Source organism: Sesamum indicum, linkage group LG1 (genome assembly GCF_000512975.1).
Source record: "Sesamum indicum cultivar Zhongzhi No. 13 linkage group LG1, S_indicum_v1.0, whole genome shotgun sequence".
Classification (NCBI taxonomy): domain Eukaryota; kingdom Viridiplantae; phylum Streptophyta; class Magnoliopsida; order Lamiales; family Pedaliaceae; genus Sesamum; species Sesamum indicum.
The window spans coordinates 2060548-2084473 of NC_026145.1; the positions used below are offsets into that span (position 1 = coordinate 2060548).

General features: G+C 35.5%; 3 protein-coding genes across 4 annotated transcripts; 1 reads left to right on the plus strand and 2 right to left on the minus strand.

Annotated features, from left to right (window-relative positions):
* On the minus strand, positions 2362-5322 carry LOC105178580 (RNA-binding protein 1-like). 2 transcript variants are annotated; one of them, XM_011102188.2, is made up of 6 exons: positions 5104-5322; positions 4244-4338; positions 3860-4157; positions 3635-3696; positions 2976-3057; positions 2362-2787 (listed from the first exon to the last, which is right to left on the minus strand). In XM_011102188.2, exons 1-6 carry the CDS (start codon positions 5168-5170, stop codon positions 2672-2674), a joined length of 720 nt encoding a protein of 239 aa, XP_011100490.1. In that variant the 5' UTR covers positions 5171-5322; the 3' UTR covers positions 2362-2671. The 2 variants fall into 2 exon arrangements, with proteins under 2 accessions (XP_011100490.1, XP_011100421.1); XM_011102119.2 differs by having other exon boundaries at positions 4244-4365; positions 5104-5321.
* Positions 7921-16947, plus strand: LOC105178710 (serine/threonine-protein kinase tricorner). Its single transcript, XM_011102276.2, has 13 exons — positions 7921-8176; positions 9852-10026; positions 10297-10380; positions 11861-12102; positions 12208-12451; positions 13307-13386; positions 13756-13840; positions 14661-14792; positions 14865-14978; positions 15615-15662; positions 15863-15947; positions 16307-16357; positions 16433-16947. Exons 1-13 carry the CDS (start codon positions 8037-8039, stop codon positions 16522-16524), a joined length of 1572 nt encoding a protein of 523 aa, XP_011100578.1. The 5' UTR covers positions 7921-8036; the 3' UTR covers positions 16525-16947.
* On the minus strand, positions 19186-22546 carry LOC105178787 (ran-binding protein 1 homolog c). Its single transcript, XM_011102350.2, has 4 exons — positions 22246-22546; positions 21559-21710; positions 21234-21359; positions 19186-19689 (listed from the first exon to the last, which is right to left on the minus strand). Exons 1-4 carry the CDS (start codon positions 22413-22415, stop codon positions 19487-19489), a joined length of 651 nt encoding a protein of 216 aa, XP_011100652.1. The 5' UTR covers positions 22416-22546; the 3' UTR covers positions 19186-19486.

Sequence of the window (23926 nt, forward strand, 5' to 3'; positions counted from 1 at the left end):
AGTGGTCTTTTTCATGAGCACCGCTGCCCATTGATAGTCATTGGAGTTCGTCTAGACTACCAATTCGTTCTCGTCTTGCGGAATAGCAAGCTTGGATAGGTTACTGCAAACCTGTTTCAGCTCACGAACTCTTTGAATGTGGATTTCTTCCCACTTCCATTTTGAACTTTTCATTTCTTTCAAGAGAGGTTGAAAATCCTTTGTATATCTTGCAAGATCCTTAATTAAGATACCTGTAAAATTAACAACTCTCAAGAAGTTCTATAAATGCTTTTTGTCCTTGAGTACATCCGATCTTCACAGGACCCTCTAAACTTAGCTCCACTAATTTTATGAAATTTTCCTTGTCGAGTTCTAAGGTAGTTGATGCTATCTTTATTGCTGCAACCCATTCATCTATCAATTTCTCGGTATTCTAAAAATCGATATATCCAGGTTAAGTATAGCGTCTTATGAATGCAAGGGCTGGTGATTCTCGCGCAATATGTATTTTCAAGCATTCTTCTTGAATTTCTTCCTGAATTTTTCTTAGCCTAGTCCCTACAAACGTTGGGGGTGGCGTTGGTGTGGAAATCCGCACTCTCTCTTATTTGATGATCCTGTAGAGGATCATTGGAACATTTACTTCCCTCCTGTGGTGGTAGTGCTGGAGTGATTTCATTGGTTTGGATATTGACTAAATCCACAATCCCGAGTTGAGAAAAGAATTTTGCCAATTCTTGTAAATCTGATAGATCTGACTCTCGTCACCTCCATTACTTTATAAATCTAATGGATGCAATGATCAGATCTTCTCTGGTCTTCGGCTTTGGAATCTCCGTGGCCTTCCCCTTCTGACGTAGAAGAGGTACTATTCCAAAGGCGTCCTTGATCCGTTCATATCTGTATATTGATGTCTCAGGGCTCTCCTTTTGATTTCTCTTTAGATCTGCAATTTCTGACTTCAAATTTGTAAGTTCCTTATGTAGATCGGGAAGGATATTAAGATCTTGTCCACCTTCTGGCTTAAGGTTTCTTATTTCATAGGTATATGAATTAACCTATATCCATAGTCTTGAACTATGTTTTGTATTCCTCTCTGATCTTGGAGATCTTCGAGGCATCCGGCTCGAGTTCTTTCGAGTCAGTTGTTTAATCATAATTTTTAGAACTATAACTATGCAGGAATTTACTCGTTCCGCTTCTCTTGGCTGGGATTCTACCATGGACTTTAGTGAAGTGTAAACGTCTCACTACATTTCATGGTAGTATATGTCAAACTTGAAAATTCCTCAATCATTCTTCTTCTTCTGGCCCGAGAAGATTTGGGTCAATCCTCTTGGGACCATTGTAACATTTGTCAAGAATTTTCATGAGAAAGTATCTTCTTTTGTATTTCCAGAATTTGGAAATATTCCTTGTTTTCATCGTAATTGAAACTTTTGTTCGGTTTCATTTCTCTCAAAGAGTCTCATCCATTAGGAGATAAATAATATCTAAATGCAATATAAACAAATATTTATTCAATAAAATCTAAAGCTCTTATACCATTCTAAGCGAGCATTAACAAAAAAAATGTAAAGGGAGTGAATATGCTCTTTAATAGTTGCTTAGGAATAAAATTCGCCAAAATCTGTCAGAAGACTAAAAGTAAGCAATTTGAAGGTTACTGGACCTAAATAAATATTGACATAATTATCGGACTAAAATTAATATTAAACATACTTAGAAGACTAAAATAATAATTTTTCTGTAAAATTATCTTAAATTTGGTAGCAGGACTAAATCTGTCTCTTCTTGAATGTTATAGCACTAAATCTGTTAGCCCGAAAGTTAAAAGGACTAAACGGGCCAACAAACCAAATTTAGAGGAAATTTGTCATTTTCCCAATGAAAAAGATTTCCCCTTTGTATAGAGGTAAACTTCTTACATTTTGGTTGCCCAATCAAGAAAAAGCAAGAATCATCACTGCTTAATATACAAGATTATGCCCAAGTGAAGAGCAAGGCTGTCTGACTTGATCTTGATGGCATCTGAATTTGATTGCTGTTGCTGGAATATTCGTTAATGATATATTTGTGAATTAACAACAAAAGGTTTGATTAAGATTTTGAATTTGAATCTTACAATCCAAACAAAACCCAGCTACTAATCGAAATCTTTGAATTCATTTTATATACACCAAAAAGTTTATGTATGAAATTTCGCACTCTTATATCTCATTCCTGGATAGAAATAAACAAAAGGTAAGGAAGGTGGAGAGAATAACGCCGGTTGAGTTGTACCCTCTGTGATGTATCCTTACCCAGTTATTACATGCATTTGAATCGTTTCTTAACAATACCATGTAATCAAAATCCTTTTTTAAAGAAAAAAAAATGTAATGATGTCTATATGGATATTGAAGCGAATAATTTTGATGCTTTTCTATGACATCGAAGTCCAGAATTGATATAATCCCCAAACTTAATGAACCTGTACTTTACTCGCCTTATGAAGCCAAGCAAGTACACAACCTAACCTAAAATGTTAGGAGCATTCTAATGTTGCTCCTTGCACCGTACCCGGCAACACCATACACAACAAAATGGACTGTATAGGTTTTTCTTCAGGAAAAAGCTTTATGACTAGCATCTCCACGGAGTCCTTGGAATGCAGAATACTTGTCAGCACATGGGGTTTGCCTTGTGGTCATCGCGCACCTCCAAATCGTTGCTCATCTTGGTTAGATGGTAGGCGAAAAGGAAAATGAGCAAAATGGATCCTCAGGAGAGGGGAGTTCTGTTTCTTGTCATCAAACTTGTAACCTGCAGGTTCAGAGGCTAGATCAGAATGTGAGACTGAAAAGTAACTTTGTCAAGGATCGGAGCTGCAATAGATATTCTGTTAAGGATTTCTTCATCCCACATTAATCATCCAAGTCTCATGTGATCAAACATTTGAGGATAGTAGCATACTTCCATTTAACAATATAAACTGGAGATGGAGCTCCAACCTTGGAGGGCTTCCATAGCCGTGAGAGCACACTTTGCATCAGTAAACTCCACAAAGCACAGCACCATCGCCTTGTCTCCACGCTGCATACAGAATTTTCAGTTGAAGGAAGAAGAGAAAAAATAATAATAATAAAACAAGCAAGAGGTAATACTGATGTCAATTCAAAGTAAAGCACCACATTTGTGCGAGACACATCTTCAAGGCCTGTAATACACTCCCATATTTCCTTTTGCGTTTCTTTCAGGATGTAACTTATTCCGCATTTCACCATAGATAAATCAAATTTATGCTTCCAGGCTATAAATATTGTTATGCACAGATGGATGTTCTCAACCTAACACTCCATCTAATGATCAAGAAGCATATAGTGAAAAACTACGGAACAGGCAAAAAATCTATCCTGGGGGAGTTTCTCATCAAGATAACTACAGGAAATCATGCAAGTAGCAACTTGAAAATCCAGTAGAACATTCGGAAAAATTTAATGCTACTGTTGATGATCTCATAGTTAGCAATTGTATATCTGTAATATCGAGCCAAAGTTTGTGCAATGTGTACTAAAAACAGGTAGATGCCAATTTGATGTGTCTTACCAGGTGTAGCATAAAGTAGACTCATCATGAAAGAACAAGACTAAAAAATCAAAAGCAAACTTACACGTCTGGGCTCCTTATGAACAACTCTAATCTCTCTAAACCCAATAAATGGCCGAAAAAGATCTATTTGCAAGTTAAGGGCATTGTAAGTAAATGGCTGAAAAAGCAAATTTAGGGACAATGTAAGCATCTCAAAGACACCAATATTAGAGCAGACTAAATTTGAACTTTTAGGGAAAAAATTAAAGGAGTCAACGCATCAAGATTACTGAAGTAGGAAGGATACGTCCTATTTCTCTTCTCGTACAGTCAGTTGGAAGCCCATCAACAAACAAAATATTTGACTCTCCAGCTGGAACAGGAGGACCATCGGCCCTTCTCATTGAGTTTTCATAAGTCGCATCAGGGATGCCAGGGCTAGTGCCTGGAGCAACATCTCGCTGGCGGACTAGCAGGCTTGGATCCTCGAAAGAAGATGGGTAGCCTTTAAAGCTAGTTCCGGCAGTCAATCCACTAATACCAGGTTCAGAACGAATACCAGCAAAATCGTCGACGCCATAAGCCCCAGCACGTGATGGTAAGATCTAAACCACAAAACAAAAATGAAACCGTTTGTTCATCACATGCATCAAGACTTTCAAGCGTGCCTGAAAGATAGGAAAATACTCACATCTTTTTGTGGAAAATCTGAGGAAGCAGCACGTAAATCTCTGGAACTATAAGGATAATAATTGGTCAAGGTTGACACTTCAGATGGTAAATAACCTGGAAAGCTTGGTTTAGGTATGCTTCCTGGTATAACAGGACTATGTAACTATGAGTTCCCAATATATAAGGAGACACAGAAGAAAAACATGAAATTAGAACAAACTTCATGCAGTAAGAACAGAGCACATTAACACAGTTCAAAATTTTGTTGAATGACACAGAGACATTCTTTTAAGCAACATGACAGCAACTGATTGTTGGAACCAGTTCAAGTGCTGAAAAAAACGGTTATAACAGATGATGCACAAGTGAAAAATGCCAAATTTCTCTAACCCTCCTACTCTGAATTGTTTGTTTGCCTTCTGTAAATGAACAAAATGCAGTTGAAAAGTTTTCAATCTAATTTTCCTTCCATAATCCTTTTTTACTCCGAAGGTTCGTCTCCTGTTGAAAATTAAACTGAACATGACCAAACCCACTTCAGAATTATCAAATTCTAGTCGGAAACTGGTACGATATTAATGCCTCCTCATCCATTTTCATATTTCCTACATTAACAAAAGAAAAAACAAAGTAGTCAAAACTCTCACAACACCTACCACCTAATCAAACACGCCATCTTCTACAACTAAAATTAGTATCAGCAGGAGTTAAAACAATCAAATATGCGAACAGTTAAAGTTATAACACCGCATCAAATAACTGAAGTTTCAGGTAATGATATGCATATGTAAGAATTGTTGCATCTAATATAAGTTAATCAACAAATACAAAGTTACATATAATATAAGTTTCGGGCACAGACGAAAACGACAGACAAACCTCTGTCGGAGGACGACGGCGGAGCGGCGGGGGCAGCAGCGCTGTATCTCCAGTAAGGATCGCCCATGAAAACACAAAATTTGTGCTGGAGATGTATATTTCTTTTACAGATATAGGGTTTTTATTTTGCAAACATCATTGACTAGAAAACATAAAAAGGAAAAAGAAGCATATAATATGAAATCGCTTTCCGCTTTTGACATCTCACACGATTTTTCAAATTCATTGATTATTATGGTAAATGGTTATCGTAATTATATCTTTGCTTAAATTTGTGTTCTTATTGAATATTCAAAATTACAAATAATAAATATATACTTACGTTTTTTACTCTTATTTACATTCATTAAAAACGAAAGCCATTTTCCACTTAAAATATAATTATTTATTTCCTTTAAATAGTTTATCTCATCTTTTAACCGTCAGTATACTATCATATTTATATTTTAATTTCATTCGTATGTTAACCACTTTACTTTGTTTTTATCATATGTTAAGTTTTATTTTTAAAATTTTTATCGTAACTATATATCGTATTATATGTGTGCAAGTCTTTTATGCCACTACGAGTAATAATATTAAAAAAGTTACACACCACAAATGAACATTTATTTGTTATAATATTACACTCTATTTTTGTAATAATAATTCTTATAATAAGTTGATACATTTTTATAAGATGTTGTAAAAAAATGTTAGTGATAAATAATTTTATAATTAAAAATTTTTGTTAAAATCTTAAAAATAAGTTGGGAATATAATATTTTTTATTTAAAAAAAATTAAACGTTCATAATGTCTTGTTTTTAACGGTGAATTACATTTTGTCATTTAAACTATGGCACTTGTTTTTAACGGTGAATTACATTTAGAGTATGTGAGGCCTAAGTATTGAGGTGAGCAATTGTTGTGGATAAACCCCTCAAAATTCAAATTCAAGAAGAAAGGAATTTGAGTTGGATAAGGGTTCTGGTGAATAAACTCCCCATTTCCCTAGGGATCCATCTTATCTTCAAACATCATCATCAATTACGTGGCCGCTCCCTCTCTGTTGTGTACCAATATTTCCTGCCATTTTGTGGCTTAAAGGCTTGTCTCCTCATGGGCTCTACTGGGCTCTTAATCCCATCCACCATCCTTTAAACCTCTTTCGTTTATTGGGCTGACCCTTTATTTTTGGGCATTGTCCATCTTTACATTTCATTATTTTTTTTATTTTTTTTTATCAACTTATCATTTCAACTTCGTGAATTTTATAATGTCAAGTGGTTTATCTATATATTGCCACTAAATATCATATGTACAGTGTATGTGATACATTGATCAAAACAAATATGGCAAAGTGTAAAATTTATAAAGTTAAGATTGTACATTGATACAATTTTATATATATATATTTAAATAATAAAATATAAAAACGAATATAATTCAAATAACAAAATCTCATTTATCTTACGTTTTTTCATCTTATAAACCCCTCCTCTTAATTTTTTACTCAATATTTTCAAACACTCAGCCTAACATCCGAGAAAGTGTATAACTTAACTCCAGCATGCCAACCTGTGAATTATTATTATTATTATTATTTTTATATACATATACTTGACAGTGTCATTAGTTTTATTAAGATTTTAGGATTAATTAAATTAATTAGTATGGTGATGGTTGGTATTATTATATTTGTAAAAAGTGGGTCGGGTCTTTAGAATCCAACCCAGATTTTAAATTGTGAGTTGGCAATGCCATTCATACTTACTATTATGATGATTATTATTATAATTAAATACAAAAACTCAAGATTTTGTCATTACTCCAAGTGGATTTGGATTTTGGACCCACCATCTTATGTTGTCCAATTTTGTCCCATCACCCACCCAATTCACATCATGTTTCTTCATCTATAATTACAAAAGTTATATTTAAATTATAAAAAAAAATTAAAGTAATAGTAATAATTATTAATCTGTCATTTGCACCAGATCCATACCTTTATGAGCTGGTTTCAATTCCCTATAACCATTCTACCTGCACTCTCTCCTTTTTAACTTTCTACTTTTTCACATTTTTTTATTACGAAAAATGAAATTCATTGCTGATTCGAGTATTGAAAGATTATTTATTCAAAATTTTTAATACGTGTTGGTATTATTATTGAGGAGAAAGTGATTTTATTATTCTTGAAATTATTTATGGACTATTCAAATGGATTAATTTATATAAGATAAATAGTTATGTAAATAAATAAAAGAAATACACGTACGGGTTTGTAGTTTACTTTATAAATGCTTTTGCAAGTATTGAATAGTCGGGAAAATAACTCCCTTCACTAGAAATGGATGCACCAGTACGATTGAAACCTTCCTTTATTGTGCTACACCAGTACAACGATTAGAGCTAAAAGATGGTAGCAGAGCCAAATTCTGATCAGAATAATTTTCTTTCGATCAGATCGTCCCAATCAGAACGACTATATTTGTATAAAAAAAATTGTATATAATTAAGGGTATGATGAATAGAATAAAATAAAATGCAATATTTAGGTGATGGCACAACCAAATCAAAATTGTGATGGTTCATGCATTTGAAGGTTTTGCACAAAAATGGGGAAACATTCTCTAAGGAGGTGATATATCTTAAAATGGAGAGAGGAATTAAACAAGTGGTGATGTGCAGTGAGTTTGAGGAATGTGATGCACCAACTTACAGAAGAATGACAAGTAGGAGATCCGGTCCAAAAAGACGAGCAAATTAAGTGAAACGACGCCGGAAAGGGAGGAGTATATATAAGTACACTACACACAATGCACATTACTACATTACTAAAGACTCCACTCACTCACATATATAACGTATATTACTACACACACACACACACACGCGTTTAGAGAGAGGAAACAGAATTTTAGCGGAAATCTAGAGAGAGAGGAGGCAAGAATGGAGGGAGGGAACGATAACAACGGCGAAGACGAAATCCTAGGTTCGAGTTTGACGATGGAAAAAGTCGCCGCTGCCAAACAGTTCATCGAGAATCACTATAAGAATCAGATGAAAAGCATACAGGAACGAAAAGAAAGGTATATTTGGATGTATATAGATATATAAATGATAACCCATGTGCTTGTATTATTGGCAACCTTTTTTTTTTTTAAAAAAAAAAATAGAAATGTAGTATAGTAGTGGTGAATTAGTCTAGTTTGAGTAGCGATTTAGCTTCGTGGTTGACAAGATCTGGTGCTAACTGTGGTGTTTCGGTTGTTTTTTTGGCGTATTTACGCTCTGGGTTTTAGGTTTTCAAAGTCAATTTAGATTGTGGTATGTTGCTTAGAGTTAAAGTGTCAGATAGGTGTAGATGGTGATTTTGCATTCTGGTTTGTGATTATTTCTGTTTAATTGGAAGGATTTCAATTCTTGTGACGATGCACGCAACTCAACCAATTTGTAGAACTTTACATTTAATTGAGTTAATTTCAAATAAGATAATTGCGATAAAAAGACTTGGTTTGGCCGTGGTTTAAGAGTGCTGTAAACAAATCTAATCAATTTTCTGTGCATGAGTGTGCGTCCTTGAGTTGGACGTACGGAAATCTTGCCAGGCGAAACAAATCTAGTTTAATCTGTTCAAATTTCCTGTTAACTGAAAGTTGAATCTTCATGAATTGTTACAATGCTAGTATCATTTCGCATAGTTACAACATATGTGTATCTATATACGTCTGTGTTTGTGTATTTTGATGTATATGTATTTAAGGCTATATGTTGTGATTTATAATGTCAGCAAGCTAACTAAAGATGATCCGGTTAGTAGCTGTAGTTGCGATTTTTGCTGCAGCACGGGTCATGCAAGTTAACCTTTTTTCCTCCCCCGCATTTTTACTTTAAATAATGAGTTACGTGGTTGAGGATGGTTTGCTCACTCCATCCAGGAGAGACTTATATTATAGGGAACTCATGGTTGTTTTTTCCCCTTTCTCCAACTCCTATTTTCTCTCTCATTCTTTTTGTATTTTCTTTCCAACTATTAACTATTTAATTATCTAGTATCTCATAAATATTTATCTTCCCTTCGAACTACTTATTTTAAACAATTCATTACTATATCTTAAAATCCTTGTCTTCATTTTATGAATAAAGATATTCATGAATACACAATGATTGGGCTACTCACCCTAGTTTTGATTAATTATAAGAAGCAACAGATTTTTGAGAGACGATTCATGTGTACAAAGATGAGGGTGTCGATCAGGACATTGTGTTTAGTCTCTCCATTTAATATATTATCTTTATAAATATTGTCTTTTAAGTCCTTACCAAGTTTGTGATATTTTGTCGTATCACATGACTGAACATATTTAAAAAGGAAAGCTTATTGATCTTAGTTACATAAATGCTACTAGAATAGACGTTGTTGGGTTGGCTGGCTGGGTGGTTCTTGTTTTATGATGCTTTTTGATTTGGAGAAGTATTCAAGTATTTGTTGATAGGTTAACTATGAAAAGAAGAAAACGAGAGTAATGGCAGTTCTAGGTCTTACAGCATCATGACCAAGAGACATCTATAAACACATTTAACACATCATGGGAAAGATACTCGTATATTCTCTTTTAAATGGTCATAAGTCGCATAATAAGTAATACTAATCCAACTTCATAATGACGCCTTCAAGCTAACACTTACTTCTGCCTGTCTAGATCTTCACTGATGTTGCAGACTTTTTAGCTCAAATCTGAAATTTCAATGTTTATTCTCCAGGCGATGGATACTCGAAAGAAAGTTAGCGTCTTCAGATGTGCCCAAAGAGGAACAGATGAATCTAATTAAAGATCTAGAACGAAAGGAGACCGAGTTTATGAGACTAAGAAGGAACAAGATATGTGTTGATGATTTTGAGCTTCTTACCATCATTGGGCGTGGAGCCTTTGGTGAGGTTGGTGGCACGCTTGCAAATCTTCCTCTTCCCTTGCAGTTAATATGGGTTGCTGTGTATTCTCAGTCGTGAAAATGCAGTTTTTCATGCCATATTCTAATATGAGAATACACATATCAAAGCACGAGTTAGCATCAATTAATTGTGGGCTCTTTTTAGTTTTTCCTCCCCCCAAAGCAGCACTTGTTCACAAAACCCAACAATTATCACAAATATGTGGTGATATTTTTCCATTGATTTCTCTGTTGCTGATTAAGTATGACACTGCAGGTCCGATTATGTCGAGAGAGAAAATCAGGGAATATTTATGCCATGAAGAAGTTAAAGAAATCTGAAATGCTTTCAAGAGGACAGGTAAGCATATTAATCAAGCATGCAGATTTTCCTCCAAGCTGCATTTTATTCTTAAAAGCTAAAAGCTGCCTATGTGTTGGGGCGGGGTTGGGCCCTCTAGCAGTTCGGTAAACCTGGATAATGAATACAAGTAGGAGCATGAGGTGCCTCGGTGTGACCTTCTGTCCGAAAATACCAGTAACCTGAGCATAGGTCATTAAGGAGTACTATCTGTGACAAATCTATGAAAACTGACGTAGAATACCGCCATGAAACTCATTTTAGTAGTCATGCACTTATCTATTTACTGATCTTCATATGCCTAGGTTTTCAATTTATGGTTGGGCATAAAATATATTTTCCTATCCATATAAGTCCTATTGAATGATCTTGTCGATAGTTGTCATATATTATGCCTGATACACTATATTTTCCTATCCATATAAGTCCTATTGAATGATCTTGTCGATAGTTGTCAATATATTATGTCTGATACACCTGATCAACGGACTCATTCTACTTCATTAATTACGTGTGTTTAGCTTATCATGGATGATATGATAGTATTGAGAGCATATCTACTTTTCCATTGTACACATTCTTTTCTGATTGTCTTTTGTTGGATCTACCTTATTCTTTACAAGTAGAGAATTTTTAAACCACCATTGTTGTTAAAGGCGCATGGTGCGTCATGGCCCACGGAGCGCGTCTTTTGAAGCAAGGCTCAGGTTTATGGAAATATTTGATAAAGTTGTATGGTTAGTATGTTTCTACCAAAAAGACCTAAGATTAGGAAGAAAGCAAATTATAATCAGAATTTTAGAAACATAAAAAAATTATTTATTTAGCAAATTATTTTATACCATAGCAAGAATATTGAGTTATGACATTAAATAATAACATAAATTATATCATAAATAAAGTAACCAACAATTTACTAAGTCTTGGGGAAAAAAACAAAAACCAGATAAAAATAAGAGGTAGAACAATAGCCTTTCAGAGAAAAGAAAAGAAAAAGAGGAAAGAAGATAGTACAAGAAAGAAGACAATAGAGGAAGAGAAGGCAGTAACATACTAACATCAGATAACAAAGGAGAGAAGAAAGAAAAACAACAAAGAAGACGTCATTATGAAAGAAAAACGATACTGCTGGAGAGAGAAAGTGGAGCAGATTAGGTTTTTGGGGCTGGGCTTCAGCGAGGTGCCCCAAGATAAAGGCCCTGGTACTCCCCATGGCTGCACTAGGTAAAAGCCCAGCGCCGTTTCAGGAAAAATGGCGGTGGGCTCTTGCCTTCTGAGCCACGTGCCATGGCCTGTGCCATGATTTCCTATGTATACGACTTCTCTCAAGGGTCCAGTACTTGCATAAGTTGGAACTTTTTATTTTTCCCTTCTAAGCGATTTATTGTAAGCTGTAATCCACATATTATAAAATTTTCGGAAGTGCTTCTGTGTTACTGTTAGCTGCTCTGTATGTCTAACGAAATGTTCTGCTGTATAGGTGGAACACGTAAGGGCTGAGAGGAATCTATTGGCAGAAGTGGGCAGCCACTGCATAGTCAAATTGTACTACTCTTTTCAGGATGCTGAGTATTTATATCTTATCATGGAATATCTCCCTGGTGGTGACATGATGACTTTGCTGATGAGAGAAGACACACTCTCTGAAAATGTGGCTAAATTTTACATTGCTCAAAGCGTGCTGGCAATTGAGTCAATTCACAAACACAATTATATTCACAGGTACATATGATCTATCATTTAAACAATTGTTGCATCTGTTACCAAATTTTCTGGAGATGAGGTTTGTTTCATGTATAAGTGTTATCCACCCAAATTTCCCTATAGGGATATCAAGCCAGACAACCTTCTCCTGGATAAGAATGGCCACATGAAGCTCTCAGACTTTGGTCTTTGCAAGCCACTTGATTGTAGAACTTTATCCACAGTGAATGAAAACGAGGCTTTGGATGATGAAAATATAAGGGAACCAATGGACATTGATGGCCGCTTTCCTGATGCTGCGAATGGTAGTAATTGGAGAAGTCCTCAGGAACAACTTCAGCACTGGCAGATGAATAGGAGAAAATTGGTAAGCATCTAGTATAATTTTGGCTTTTTTCCGTTTTCCCACAACCACTGGATTGGGATCTTGCCTGTTAGGCATGTGATTTACAACTAAGAAGAAAAATTACACTGCCTCAAATATGAGGCTTTCTATCTTAATGGTTTAGCATTAATATCTGTTCTAATGTGTTCATTTAACTGACATTTTTCTCTCTAAAACAAATATGGTTCAGATAGTGAATATCATCTTTTGGCCAAGAGAGGAATCTCTCATTGAAAAAGGATGCTGTATTTCTTGTTCTAATATTGTTAACTTGGTTGCCTCAGTAATATGCATATAGCAAATGTCTAGCTTACTTGGCTTTTGATGATGTAGGTTTAGAGGAAACTACTTAACAAAATATACCTTATACTCCTCACCTTCTCATTTCTGTGAAAGGGAGATGTTGAGGATAGACTGGACTTTGTGGTGATTGGGGGAATGGAAAATACAGATAAAAGGCAATTGTGGAAATATATGGTGGAAATATTTGATGAAATCAATGAATTATTGGTTATTGGTTATTAGATGGAGTATCTGGATTAGGCCACATGCACGTGCGCACGCGCGCGCACACACACACACAGAGATTTTTGGCGTTGGAACCGCAAGGGTGGGGGAAGAGGGCAATGCTGAAGCAGTTGCAGCTGGCTGACAATGGAAAAAATATGAGATTGGTTCCATTTGGATTCTATAGTAATAAATTTTGAGAATTGCTGTATCATCATTTCATAAAGAAAAGACAATAACACATCTATGAAGGCATAAAGATGAATGTTCTGCATGGATGAATTGCTCTCGAGTTTGCATGATTGATCTTTGACTTCTCTGCTTTTTAAGGCATTTTCAACTGTGGGTACGCCTGACTATATTGCTCCAGAAGTGCTGTTGAAGAAGGGATATGGCGTGGAGTGTGACTGGTCAGTTCATGTCCTAACAACTCGCCCCGCCCCCTCAGTTACTTGTTATAATTTCAATATTCATGTGGTTACTTACATAAAAATGATTCATCGAAGATTCAAATTAGAAAGACATACCACTAAAAATTGGTGTATTCTCTGATTTGCTTGAATCTGTTGGCACCTATTTTAAGTTCTAACTTTCTGGGATGACTTACTCTGAATGCTCAAATGTCATGAAATAAGCCGTTTCGAGATGTGCACATGACTGTTATCCTGACTACATTCATTTGCTGTTCTTCATTAATAAGAGAAATAGATCTCAGATAAAACGAGATCCGTTCTAGCTTGTGTATCGCTGGCCTCCTCAATTGCCACATATGCATGCAGGTGGTCGCTGGGTGCAATCATGTATGAGATGCTTGTTGGCTACCCCCCTTTTTACTCTGATGACCCAATGACCACGTGCAGGAAGGTACATGCTATGAATATAGCACAACGTAATTTATTCCTCCTGTTTCTTGCTTCTAGTACTACACATCTAGTAAGTGCTATTTGTGGCTATGACCAATGTCATCTTTTGGGTGACTGCTTTTCATTTCTATATCTTGGAGTGTGATTACTGGATCATATTGACTTATGGCAAACTGAGTGCCGAACTGAAAAGTGCATTTCACGAATTTCATTAGCTTCTGCACCCATCAGATCACCATACTTTTCTAATGTGTAACTTACAGCAAAATCCACAAAAAAGGCTTAGGTAAATAACACACCCAGCGTTGTCGTGACCCTGGGAGCAGCTAAGGTCTCCAACTCCCCCCTGAACTATGTCATATACAGGGAGATTGCTCGCCAATTGGATCACATTGTCAGGGAGTAAATTAAAAAAATATCTGCCTATTGCAGCAACTCATGTTTGTATGTGTTTACTTATGTTCTTGGAAAGGATGTAGATTATCATTATAAGGATGAAACAATAGCAACCAACTGAATGTAAGAATGTGCTGATGCTCTCTTGAGTTCAGAGTGTAACATGAATGCGCTCTCTTCAGAAAGTATTTTCCTTAGGTATACACAAGCAGTTCCCAGAGTGAGAACAATAATTGTTTTAGCCACTTTAACTGTTATAAATCGAGAGTGTTTCTGCTAAGCAGCCACTAAGCATTTAGTGAGAGAATAAAATAATAAAGATGAATTATATTCCTCTACAAACTACAGATTTCTGTTGAAGGATATGTATTCCCCAGAAAGTAGGAAAGCAATTATCTTCTGATAGAGTTTTCTAATGATTGCAGATTGTTCACTGGCGAAATCACCTGAGATTTCCTGAAGATACCAAACTCAGTCCTGAGGCAAAAGATCTCATATGTAGGTTACTATGCGATGTGGAACATAGGCTTGGAACTAGGGGAGCAGCCGAGATAAAGGTATGACTTGGCAAAAAATGTGGGTCTCAGTCCCGCCTCTTTCTGTATCTATTCATATATGAATTTGTGCAGGTTCACCCTTGGTTCATGGATATTGAATGGGAGAAACTGTATGAAATGGATGCAGCCTTTAAACCAGAGGTTAACGGAGAGCTGGATACCCGGAACTTTATGAAGTTTGATGAAGTATAGTCTGATCTCTTTACTTTTATTATATTTCATACTGCCTATGCTACTTTTTGGTGACAATTAATAATTGTATAGTATGTCTATTGCCAATTGTTATATCATTAAGTTCGGGGAACAGCTTAAGACATATGCTGTAACTGCAATGTTTTTCTCTGTTTCATGCTATACAGATGTAACATCTCATAGTTTATCTAAGCATTCCATGAATCTGGGTCTGTTTGCATGAGCTTATCTTACAAATAGATTAAGGTGTGTTTTGAAACCTCAATCGACAAACCCTCTAAAGCGCAAATCTCTCATTCTTTTCTCCTTTTCTGTATCCTCCATTTTGCACCAGGGTCCTGTATTGTAATTTGTTTTTAAGTGACCACTTATTGGTCACATGCTTGGACTTTGTGTCCGAGGGCCTGCCTAAAGTTTTCAAGATGGCATCTTTATACAACACGATGTGTTGTCTCAGCGTCCGTTAACTATGTGGTGAACTTATATCTTCCATATTAGTTGAATACATTAATGCATAATTTTCATCTTCCAGTGTCTTTGATATTTTTATGCTAAGTGATGTTTTTGGTCTCTTTTCTCTTTGCTGCTTTGATAAATCCTTATTAATTCACTTCTTCATTGGTTACGCAGTTGGATCCTCCAACATCATCAAAGTCTGGCTCGGGATCATCTCGGAAGGTTTTCTTTTTTCTATTTGCATATTCAACTTATTGGACTAGTTCCCCAAGAATGCTCAATGATGTAGAATAATTTAGTCGTTTGGTTTGCTTCTGTCAATTGACTGATAAAGCTTGATAGCTTGTTTATGGAGTTCTTTAGTTCTCATATGTTTAAGCGAGATGGCAGTAAGGTAACAACTTGGCCCTTGTATCTGACAGATGCATCTTACTCCAAAAGACTTGAATTTTGTGGGCTATACTTACAAGAACTTTGATGCTGTCAAGGCACTACGCAATTCATCGGGTAAGTGAGTTAATACCAAATAGTTGCACTCATGTCTCTCACTTCCTGTGTAAGTATGTATATTTGCTTGATCTTATTCACATGTATGATGTACACCTCCAGACGACGTTTATGTTCTCATTCTCATTTCTCTTACTTGCAACGGAAACTTGCTTGTATATGATAACAAACCTAAGAACCAGCTGAAAGCTATACGCATCACCGAATGTACGTCAAGGGTACCTCACGAGTATCATTGAATGTTCATGAAAATACTTCATATTATTTCTCGAAGAAGTTGGTGGAGAATTTTCGTGGTTCTTTTACAATTGTAATATTGTTAACAATTGCTTGGGCTTGTTCAACTGTAAACGGCGCAGATCATACGAGGGGCACATCAGCGGGCGTGCCATCAGGTGACTCCATGTCAGGTAAGCACATGTTCAGCACAGAATCTGGCTGCTATACTTGGTTTGTCAACTAATAAAATAAAATATATCTGCTAGGTGATCCTGGGGCACGACAAATGAGCATGGGAACTCCCGATGAAACAGATGTACAAATGATCGCATCAACAGATGATGCAATGTCTCCATAGTAGCAATACACCAAAATGGTTTGGCAATTTGGAAATACTAAGCATGGTGGCGTACGCCTGTATATTTGTAGGTTTCTCGCCCCTATTAAGTATTTGATGTAAGTTTTGGTGGTGCATTGTGTTCTTCTGCAGAACCATCATTCAAGTGTACAGTGTGATGGCGCCAAAAGCGTTTCAATTTTTAGGCCATTCTGTTATCATCCTGTTACTAGAGAAGTGTGTAATTGGAAATTAGACTAGTTTGTATGGGTACTGGTCCTGGCTGCCCAGGTTGGCAGGGGAACTTGCCTTCTCTTGTGGCAGTTTCTGATCAGACATTAACCTGGACTTTCATCACTGCTTCGAGGAACTAACTCTTGTGTTTTCTGCAAGAGAAGTGTTTTCAGGGTGGCTGGCTATATTATTTTCAGGTGTTGGAACTTATTTTTGTTGCACACAATTGTTTGCATTCATTATCTTTAGCACAAGGCTTCGACTTTTTATCAGGTCTAAACATATAGCATACCTGCCTTGTTTTGTCTACCAGGTCGGTTTTCCCTAAGCCCGACCTGGATCCTAATCGACAATTTCTACTCATGGACCCTCTGTATTATCCACAAATTCGAAATGAGAAAAGCTTGAGAACCTCCGGAGAATCAAATCTAAAAGAACTACTTTGAAAAATAGCTCCATATGTAACCAAAGGTTTTAAAGCACATTCCAAATAACTAAAATAGTTTTTGTACATGTGTACCATACATATTTTGCTATATCACACACATATATGTGGAAGACAAACCTGCACTCATTTATATGTGATAGGCCAATTAAATCAGCGTAGTAATTTATTGCTTAAATGAAGATTTTTATTAAATGTTCATGTACTTTAAAAAATCAGTTGAAAATCCCTCCATATTTTAAAAATAGAGAAGACCCTCTTTGTTTTCTAGATATAGCTTGATTTGTGTTCCTCTCCGTTGAATATAACTAATGATGTTAATTTTTTCATTAAAATGGTTGTTATGCCTTTATTTGTATATATTATTGTTTATTTTAACAACCATTGAAACTGCATTGATTACATAAGAACCCTAAGACCTAATTGATTAATTTTAATTATCGAATATTAAATTTATTTAAAAATTAAAAGTGTTACATTAACTAATTTTGAATATATATATAAATAAATTATTGGTTAAAAAATTAATTAAGTAAATCAAAGAAGCCCCTCGCAAAAAAACCTCCCTCATCCCCTATCACCATGGCCCGCACCCGAGGCCCCCTTAGTCGTCGGGCGACTAATTAAGAGGGGACAGCCCACCAACCCCACTTGCGGCTCTCAAAGAGCCATTGTCTTGGAATCTACGTGACATCAGGTACCCAAAACAATAGTCATCACCCCCGAAAAAACCACCTGAAATAAATTAAAAATACCCAAACTATTAAATAAACACCACAAGGATATTCTAGTAAAGAAAACTTTAAAAAATAAAATCAAATGCAACAAAAAAAAAAAAAACACTACAAAAAGTACATCCAATTCTCCTTCCGTTAACTGAAGGTGTTTTTTCTTTTTTTTTTTTGGTAAGTTTTACAAAACACAATGAATTTTAACTTAACACACCACAGATATTTCAACAAACAACTGGTGCGGGTGGAAGGGTTGGGGGAATGTATTTTAGGCTAATTTATTCCGCAACGGATTTGGATATGAAATTGTCTGTGATATCCATAGGCAAGGACGCATTTTTCTTGGGATTTGGATATGAAATTGTCTGTGATATCCATAGGCAAGGACGCATTTTTCTTGGCATTCCCATGTGCCCAGCTTCTCGCGAGAACAGAGACATCAACATAATGTTTGGATTCGTTTTCTGAGTGTTTTGTTGTATTTTGTGAAAATAAAGAGAGAAAAACAAAGATAAATAAGTATGTATTAGAGATAATATGTATATTTGAATTTATTTTTGGAGATAATTTAAAATAAGTATTATATATTTAATGTTGTGTTTTGGGAGACAAAAATTACTATTCATTGTCAAATTCATGTCTTTTGAGATAATTTAAAATAAGTATTATATGTTTAATGTTGTATTCTGAGAGACAAAAATTACTATTCATTGTCAAATCATGCATTTTTTATATATATGTATGTATATATATATATATGCTTTTATGCTAAAACAGTTAAAAACACCTAAATAAGGTGTTTTTGAATGATGGCAAACATTGGGTATGTTTTGACTTATCTCAGAAATAAGTTGAAAATAAAAACAAACATAGTGCAAATTTCTGTGGACGGCTTATATCATCCGGCTATTGCTAGGCAATGTTGTACACAACTAAGAAAACAATTTAAGCAAAATGGACAACTTGGCAGAAATAAAGCAATAATAAGAGAAATGAATCTTTCGGCAGCCGAGAATATTTTTGTTACCTTACGGTTTGGCCACCGAGCACTCTCAACTCAAGGCCCACCCATCCTGAAAGGACACACACAAGATGCTCAAAAGTACAACACATCACAACAGAGGTCCAGTTCAGGTGGAACCAGAGTTCGAACCCATCACTCTTCTCTTGCCAACTCAAAGCCGTACCGACTCAACTTGGTTCAGGAAAAGAAAAAATCAATGTCCATGACTCATCACCAGCCAAAAAGAAAAAATGAAAAAAAAGGGCCCATGAAACAAAGACCTTGTAATGATAAAAGATCAAATATATGCTAGGGCAATTCACCCAGTTTAAAAATTTAGCAATACATATGGACTGATTAAAACAAAGCAACAAATATCAAGGTAAACCGCCACCCCGAGCCTCCAAGCACACCAAGAACAATCCACCAGGAGACCAGTAAACAAACCAAATCACATAGCACACCATGTTTCACAAACGCAATATTCAACACTAGGTTAATTCACCTGAATAATCCATGCTTCAACCCTTGTCAACCAAAAAGCCAGACAAGAATGGCAAAACCCTTCTTCTAATTGGTAGATTTTTCCAGTTTCTCATTGTCATCCCTTTTCTCTTCCGAGGACAAAGGTGCCTCTTTGGCCTCTGGTTTATCTCCCACTACACTCAACTTCTCAATAAGATTGGCAGCAGCGGTGGCTTCTTGGTTCTCCCCACTGTCCTCTCCCTGAGATTCGGTGATCTCTTCAATCTTATCCTTGAAAGCTTTGCAATCTGAAACAAACAGGAAAAGATTAAGAAACCATAAGTACAGATATATGTAGCACCCAACAAGAGAAAAAAATAGTAACAAACTAATTTAAGCTAACAGGCAATGCATAATTCCAATTAGCAGGAGCCAAATGGCATAATAACTAAAGTTACGTAACAGGACGAATAATATGGAACCATCATCTACATTATTCCTTTTGCATGCATGGTGGTAAATAACAAGACAACAGTGAGGAAAGATTGGCAGGCATGATTGGAGGGGGGGAATTGAGAGGATAGGCTATAAGATACGCACACCCCTCTAGCTCTATTTTGTACGAAGGTACGAAAAATTGGGCTGGGGCTCAACAAAGGTGCGCCTCTGCGCCATAGCGTCACCAAATTATCTCAGCGCCATTTAAAAAGAAGGGCGTGCGTGCAATTTACAACTATGCTACAAACCTTTCTCCTGTCTACATGAGTGTCATAGTTGTTATAGGCTTATGTCACACCAGAGCTCAAAGACACCCTACAGCCATGACACTGTAGCTCGAGCATAATTCGTCAATGAATTTATGTACTTTTAGTATTAGTAGCTTTCAACAAAATAGTATAAAAATAAACACATCAAGAGCTTACAAGAAGAGAATTCAGCTCACACAAATATTAATAAATTATTTAATCAAATTCACCACTTATTTCAATAAATTAAGCAATATTTTAATAATTTCAGCAGTTATGTAACCAACTTGATGATCTACCTGAGCAAAATAACATTTTTGCAGCAAGCTCAGCAATATCCTCACATATTTAGCAATAATTTCAATGAGTTAAGCAACTAAAAAACATAAAACTAAATCAATAATTACAATGTTAAAAGAAAAGAAAAAGGGAAAGGACTAGTAGAGACTGGTAAAGAAAAAAACAGAAGGGAAAAAGGAGAAAGCAAATAAAAGAAATAAGATGCCAGCAGTAAGAAACCAAGCAAAGGAAAGAAAGACATGAAAGGCATATGTGCTGAGAGAGAATCCTTGAGTGGCTGTTGAGACAGACGAGGGCTTTCCCCCACACCCAGAAGGAACAAAAAGGAATCAAAAGATTTGACTGATTCATCTCCCTACTGCAAGGCCAGTGTTATACTGAAGAACGCTGCTGGCCTTGAGCCATGGCACACCATGATAAATAGAGCTTGTTAGGAATTTATAAATTATCACTACAATGACCAACTTGCATTTCTTCATGAGCTTTAACTGTTAGGACCGCAGACAATTCAAATACCCACCCAAGGACATTAATCCTTCCAAATGAAGGAGTTCTTTAACTAACAGTATAGAGATTTAAACCCACGAGGAAGAGTTGTGAAGGATAAACCACAAAAACTATTTAGATCTTACCCAAAAACAATTAACCCATCATGTGATGTACATACTGCTTCAAATATCTAATCACATAAAAAAGAACACACATACAATAGCATATAGGTTCACCATTTCAATTGGTTGCAAGGGTGACCAATAATGTATATATTGCAGATTAGAAGCAAGTAAATAAATTAGAGTTTAACTCACTCTCCACAGAAGCAAATCGAATGCAAAAAGTTTCCTCCTTCAACTCTCCATCTGCAAAATCAGCAGCATGCCACACACACGACTTGTCATTTCCTTGATGCTCTTGCACCGTCATTGTGGACAGCACTATAAATACAAAACAATACTCAATTCAGCCAAAGACATATCATCAGAGGTAATGACGTTTGAACAAAAGATTACACAAACATAGTTCATATCAATATTTTCGCCTAAACTCCCACAAACAGCAGCAAAACTACAGGTATGACATACAAACAACAAAGAAAAACATATAAATGTACAAAAATGTATACGAATTCCTAACCGAGATGATTGGCACAGATTTTAAGGGTCTTGTTCTGCCTCATGACAAGCCTAACTTTGCCACTTTCCTTGTGCTTTAGTAGCTTCACAGTCCCAACTCCCCTCTCCTTCCATTGGTTACCTTCCTTGTCAAATCTGTACAACTTTGATTTCCTACCAAAGACAAGAACTGAACATTAGTGATACTGATATAGGAAGAAGAACCATAGCGACATTCACAGAGCACAAAATTAGGCAATCCATGTATGCTGCAGTCAGTTCATCCATTATCCTTTAAGAAAAACGGCCTCCCAAAAATAAAAAAAATGAAAATCCCAACAGATATTTATTGATAATTTACTGCAGGAAACATATGTAATAACTTCACCTTCCAATCACGAAAATATGCAGCAACAATGACTACAATACACAAACAAAATCACGAAAGCACCGGGCATGACAACCAGCCTTCATCTATTGCATCAATTCATTTAAAATCCTAACGCAATATCCACTTATAATTAACAAAAGTTGCTTCAGATTAATACTTACAGAGTCAATTCCATGTATTCATTCAAGATGCCACATGCATTACATCAATTGCATGAGAATAAACCCGCCTTAATCTATTGTCTCCATCCATTCCAAACCCTAAAAAAGCAACAATAAGCATCCTACTCCAATCTAAAGAGAGGATTGAAACACTCACAAATCAAGAAGAACATCTTCGTTTTCCTCCCCGGTGGTAACGGCAACTTCTTGGAGTTTGACGATCGGGGCTACCTGAGCACCGGTATCCTCGTCTTCAGCCGATGGCTTCGAGTCCTCATCCTCTTCCTCCTCTCTTCTAAGGGTTGTGGGTTCAGTTGTGGTTGCCATAACTTCACGGGGAAGAAATTGGGGATAAAAGTGCAGAGATTGAGATCTGGAGTGGCTTTAGGGTTTTAAGTTTTAGCAGTGACCAGAGAGAGAGAGAGAGCGTTGCGGGGTGGGATGTGGGGAGCGGGTGGAGTCTGCGCTGGCATCTCATTAAAGACGATTTCAGTTCTTTGGATTGGGCCCATCAGTTTTGGATTCTGGAATAGACGTCATTGGGCTTTGGCAGGTGAATGGTCCAACTACCCATTTCATAAGTTATTCTAAAATCTATACTATTAATTAAAAAGAAAAAGAAAAAAAATTGTGGTATTAACTTCTAAATACACAAATTTATTTTTTAAATCAATTCTTTCTTTTAATTTTTTTAATCAGAATATTATTTTTAATATTTTTTAATAATATCACAGTTATATTTTTTTCCCCCACAACTCACTACATTACGTTTCTCTTTCACCGTATCCACATTTATTATAAGTTATAAGTACATTCTCTCACGCCTTATTTTTTTCAAGTTTATTATAATTACTTTTTTATAAAAAAAATTTCATCATTTCAGGTCATAATTCTTTTTTTTAATATGTTTACATGGACCGCGCGGACCAGTTAGTTTAAAAGTGTAGCATTTCACCCTAATTTCTTTTCTTATTTGTTGGTCAAAAAGTATAAAATACATTTACTTATATATTTGTATGTTTTCAAGTTATGCTTTTGGGATAATTATGCTTCCTTCATGAAGTTTGGTTAATTACATGTATATTTTATGTAATTTAAAGAATTAAACTAGTAATTATGAGATTTAATTCAATTTAATAAATAAAGTCATCTGTTAGTTAAAATTTACTGAATTTATTGATATTAATAAAATAAAATAAAATTATATGTACCCTCGATTGATTTATTGTCGACTTATTGTGGATAAAAAAAATTCTGACTAAACAATTTTGTGAAGATATATATCTTTACATGCATTAACGAGTGAATATGTATAAGATAATTTGGTCAGAAAAAAATTAATTAACCTGCATTAAATTAATAATAAATCAATTAGTATCAAAATAATTTCTATCTAATTATTTTTTGTTAATATCAGTAAAAAATGATATATTTTAACTAACGGCAAAATCTCACTTTTGCTCCCATTAAATAGGGTCATTCTTACTTTTGGTCTCGAACTTTACAGGCTCAACACTTTTGGTCCCAAAACTCTAAATTTTTAACAGAATAGTCCTATTCTCTTAAATATTAACAGAAACGGCACGTGACTTGGTCTATTGTTAGCTTTCGGGGAAAAGAAAAACACCCTTCAGGAGTGTGTTCAGTTTTTTGGAGGGAAAAAAGGCGTCAAAAATAGTTTTGTGCTATTTGTATATGTAAATAACCCACAAACACTACACAATATTTTTATCTTTTTTTCATCACTTTATCTTGAGATCAATAGGCCAAAAGATGTCACAAACATCTCAAAATAATTCAAATATTGAATGCTATTGTTACAAAGCTACTCATTTGAA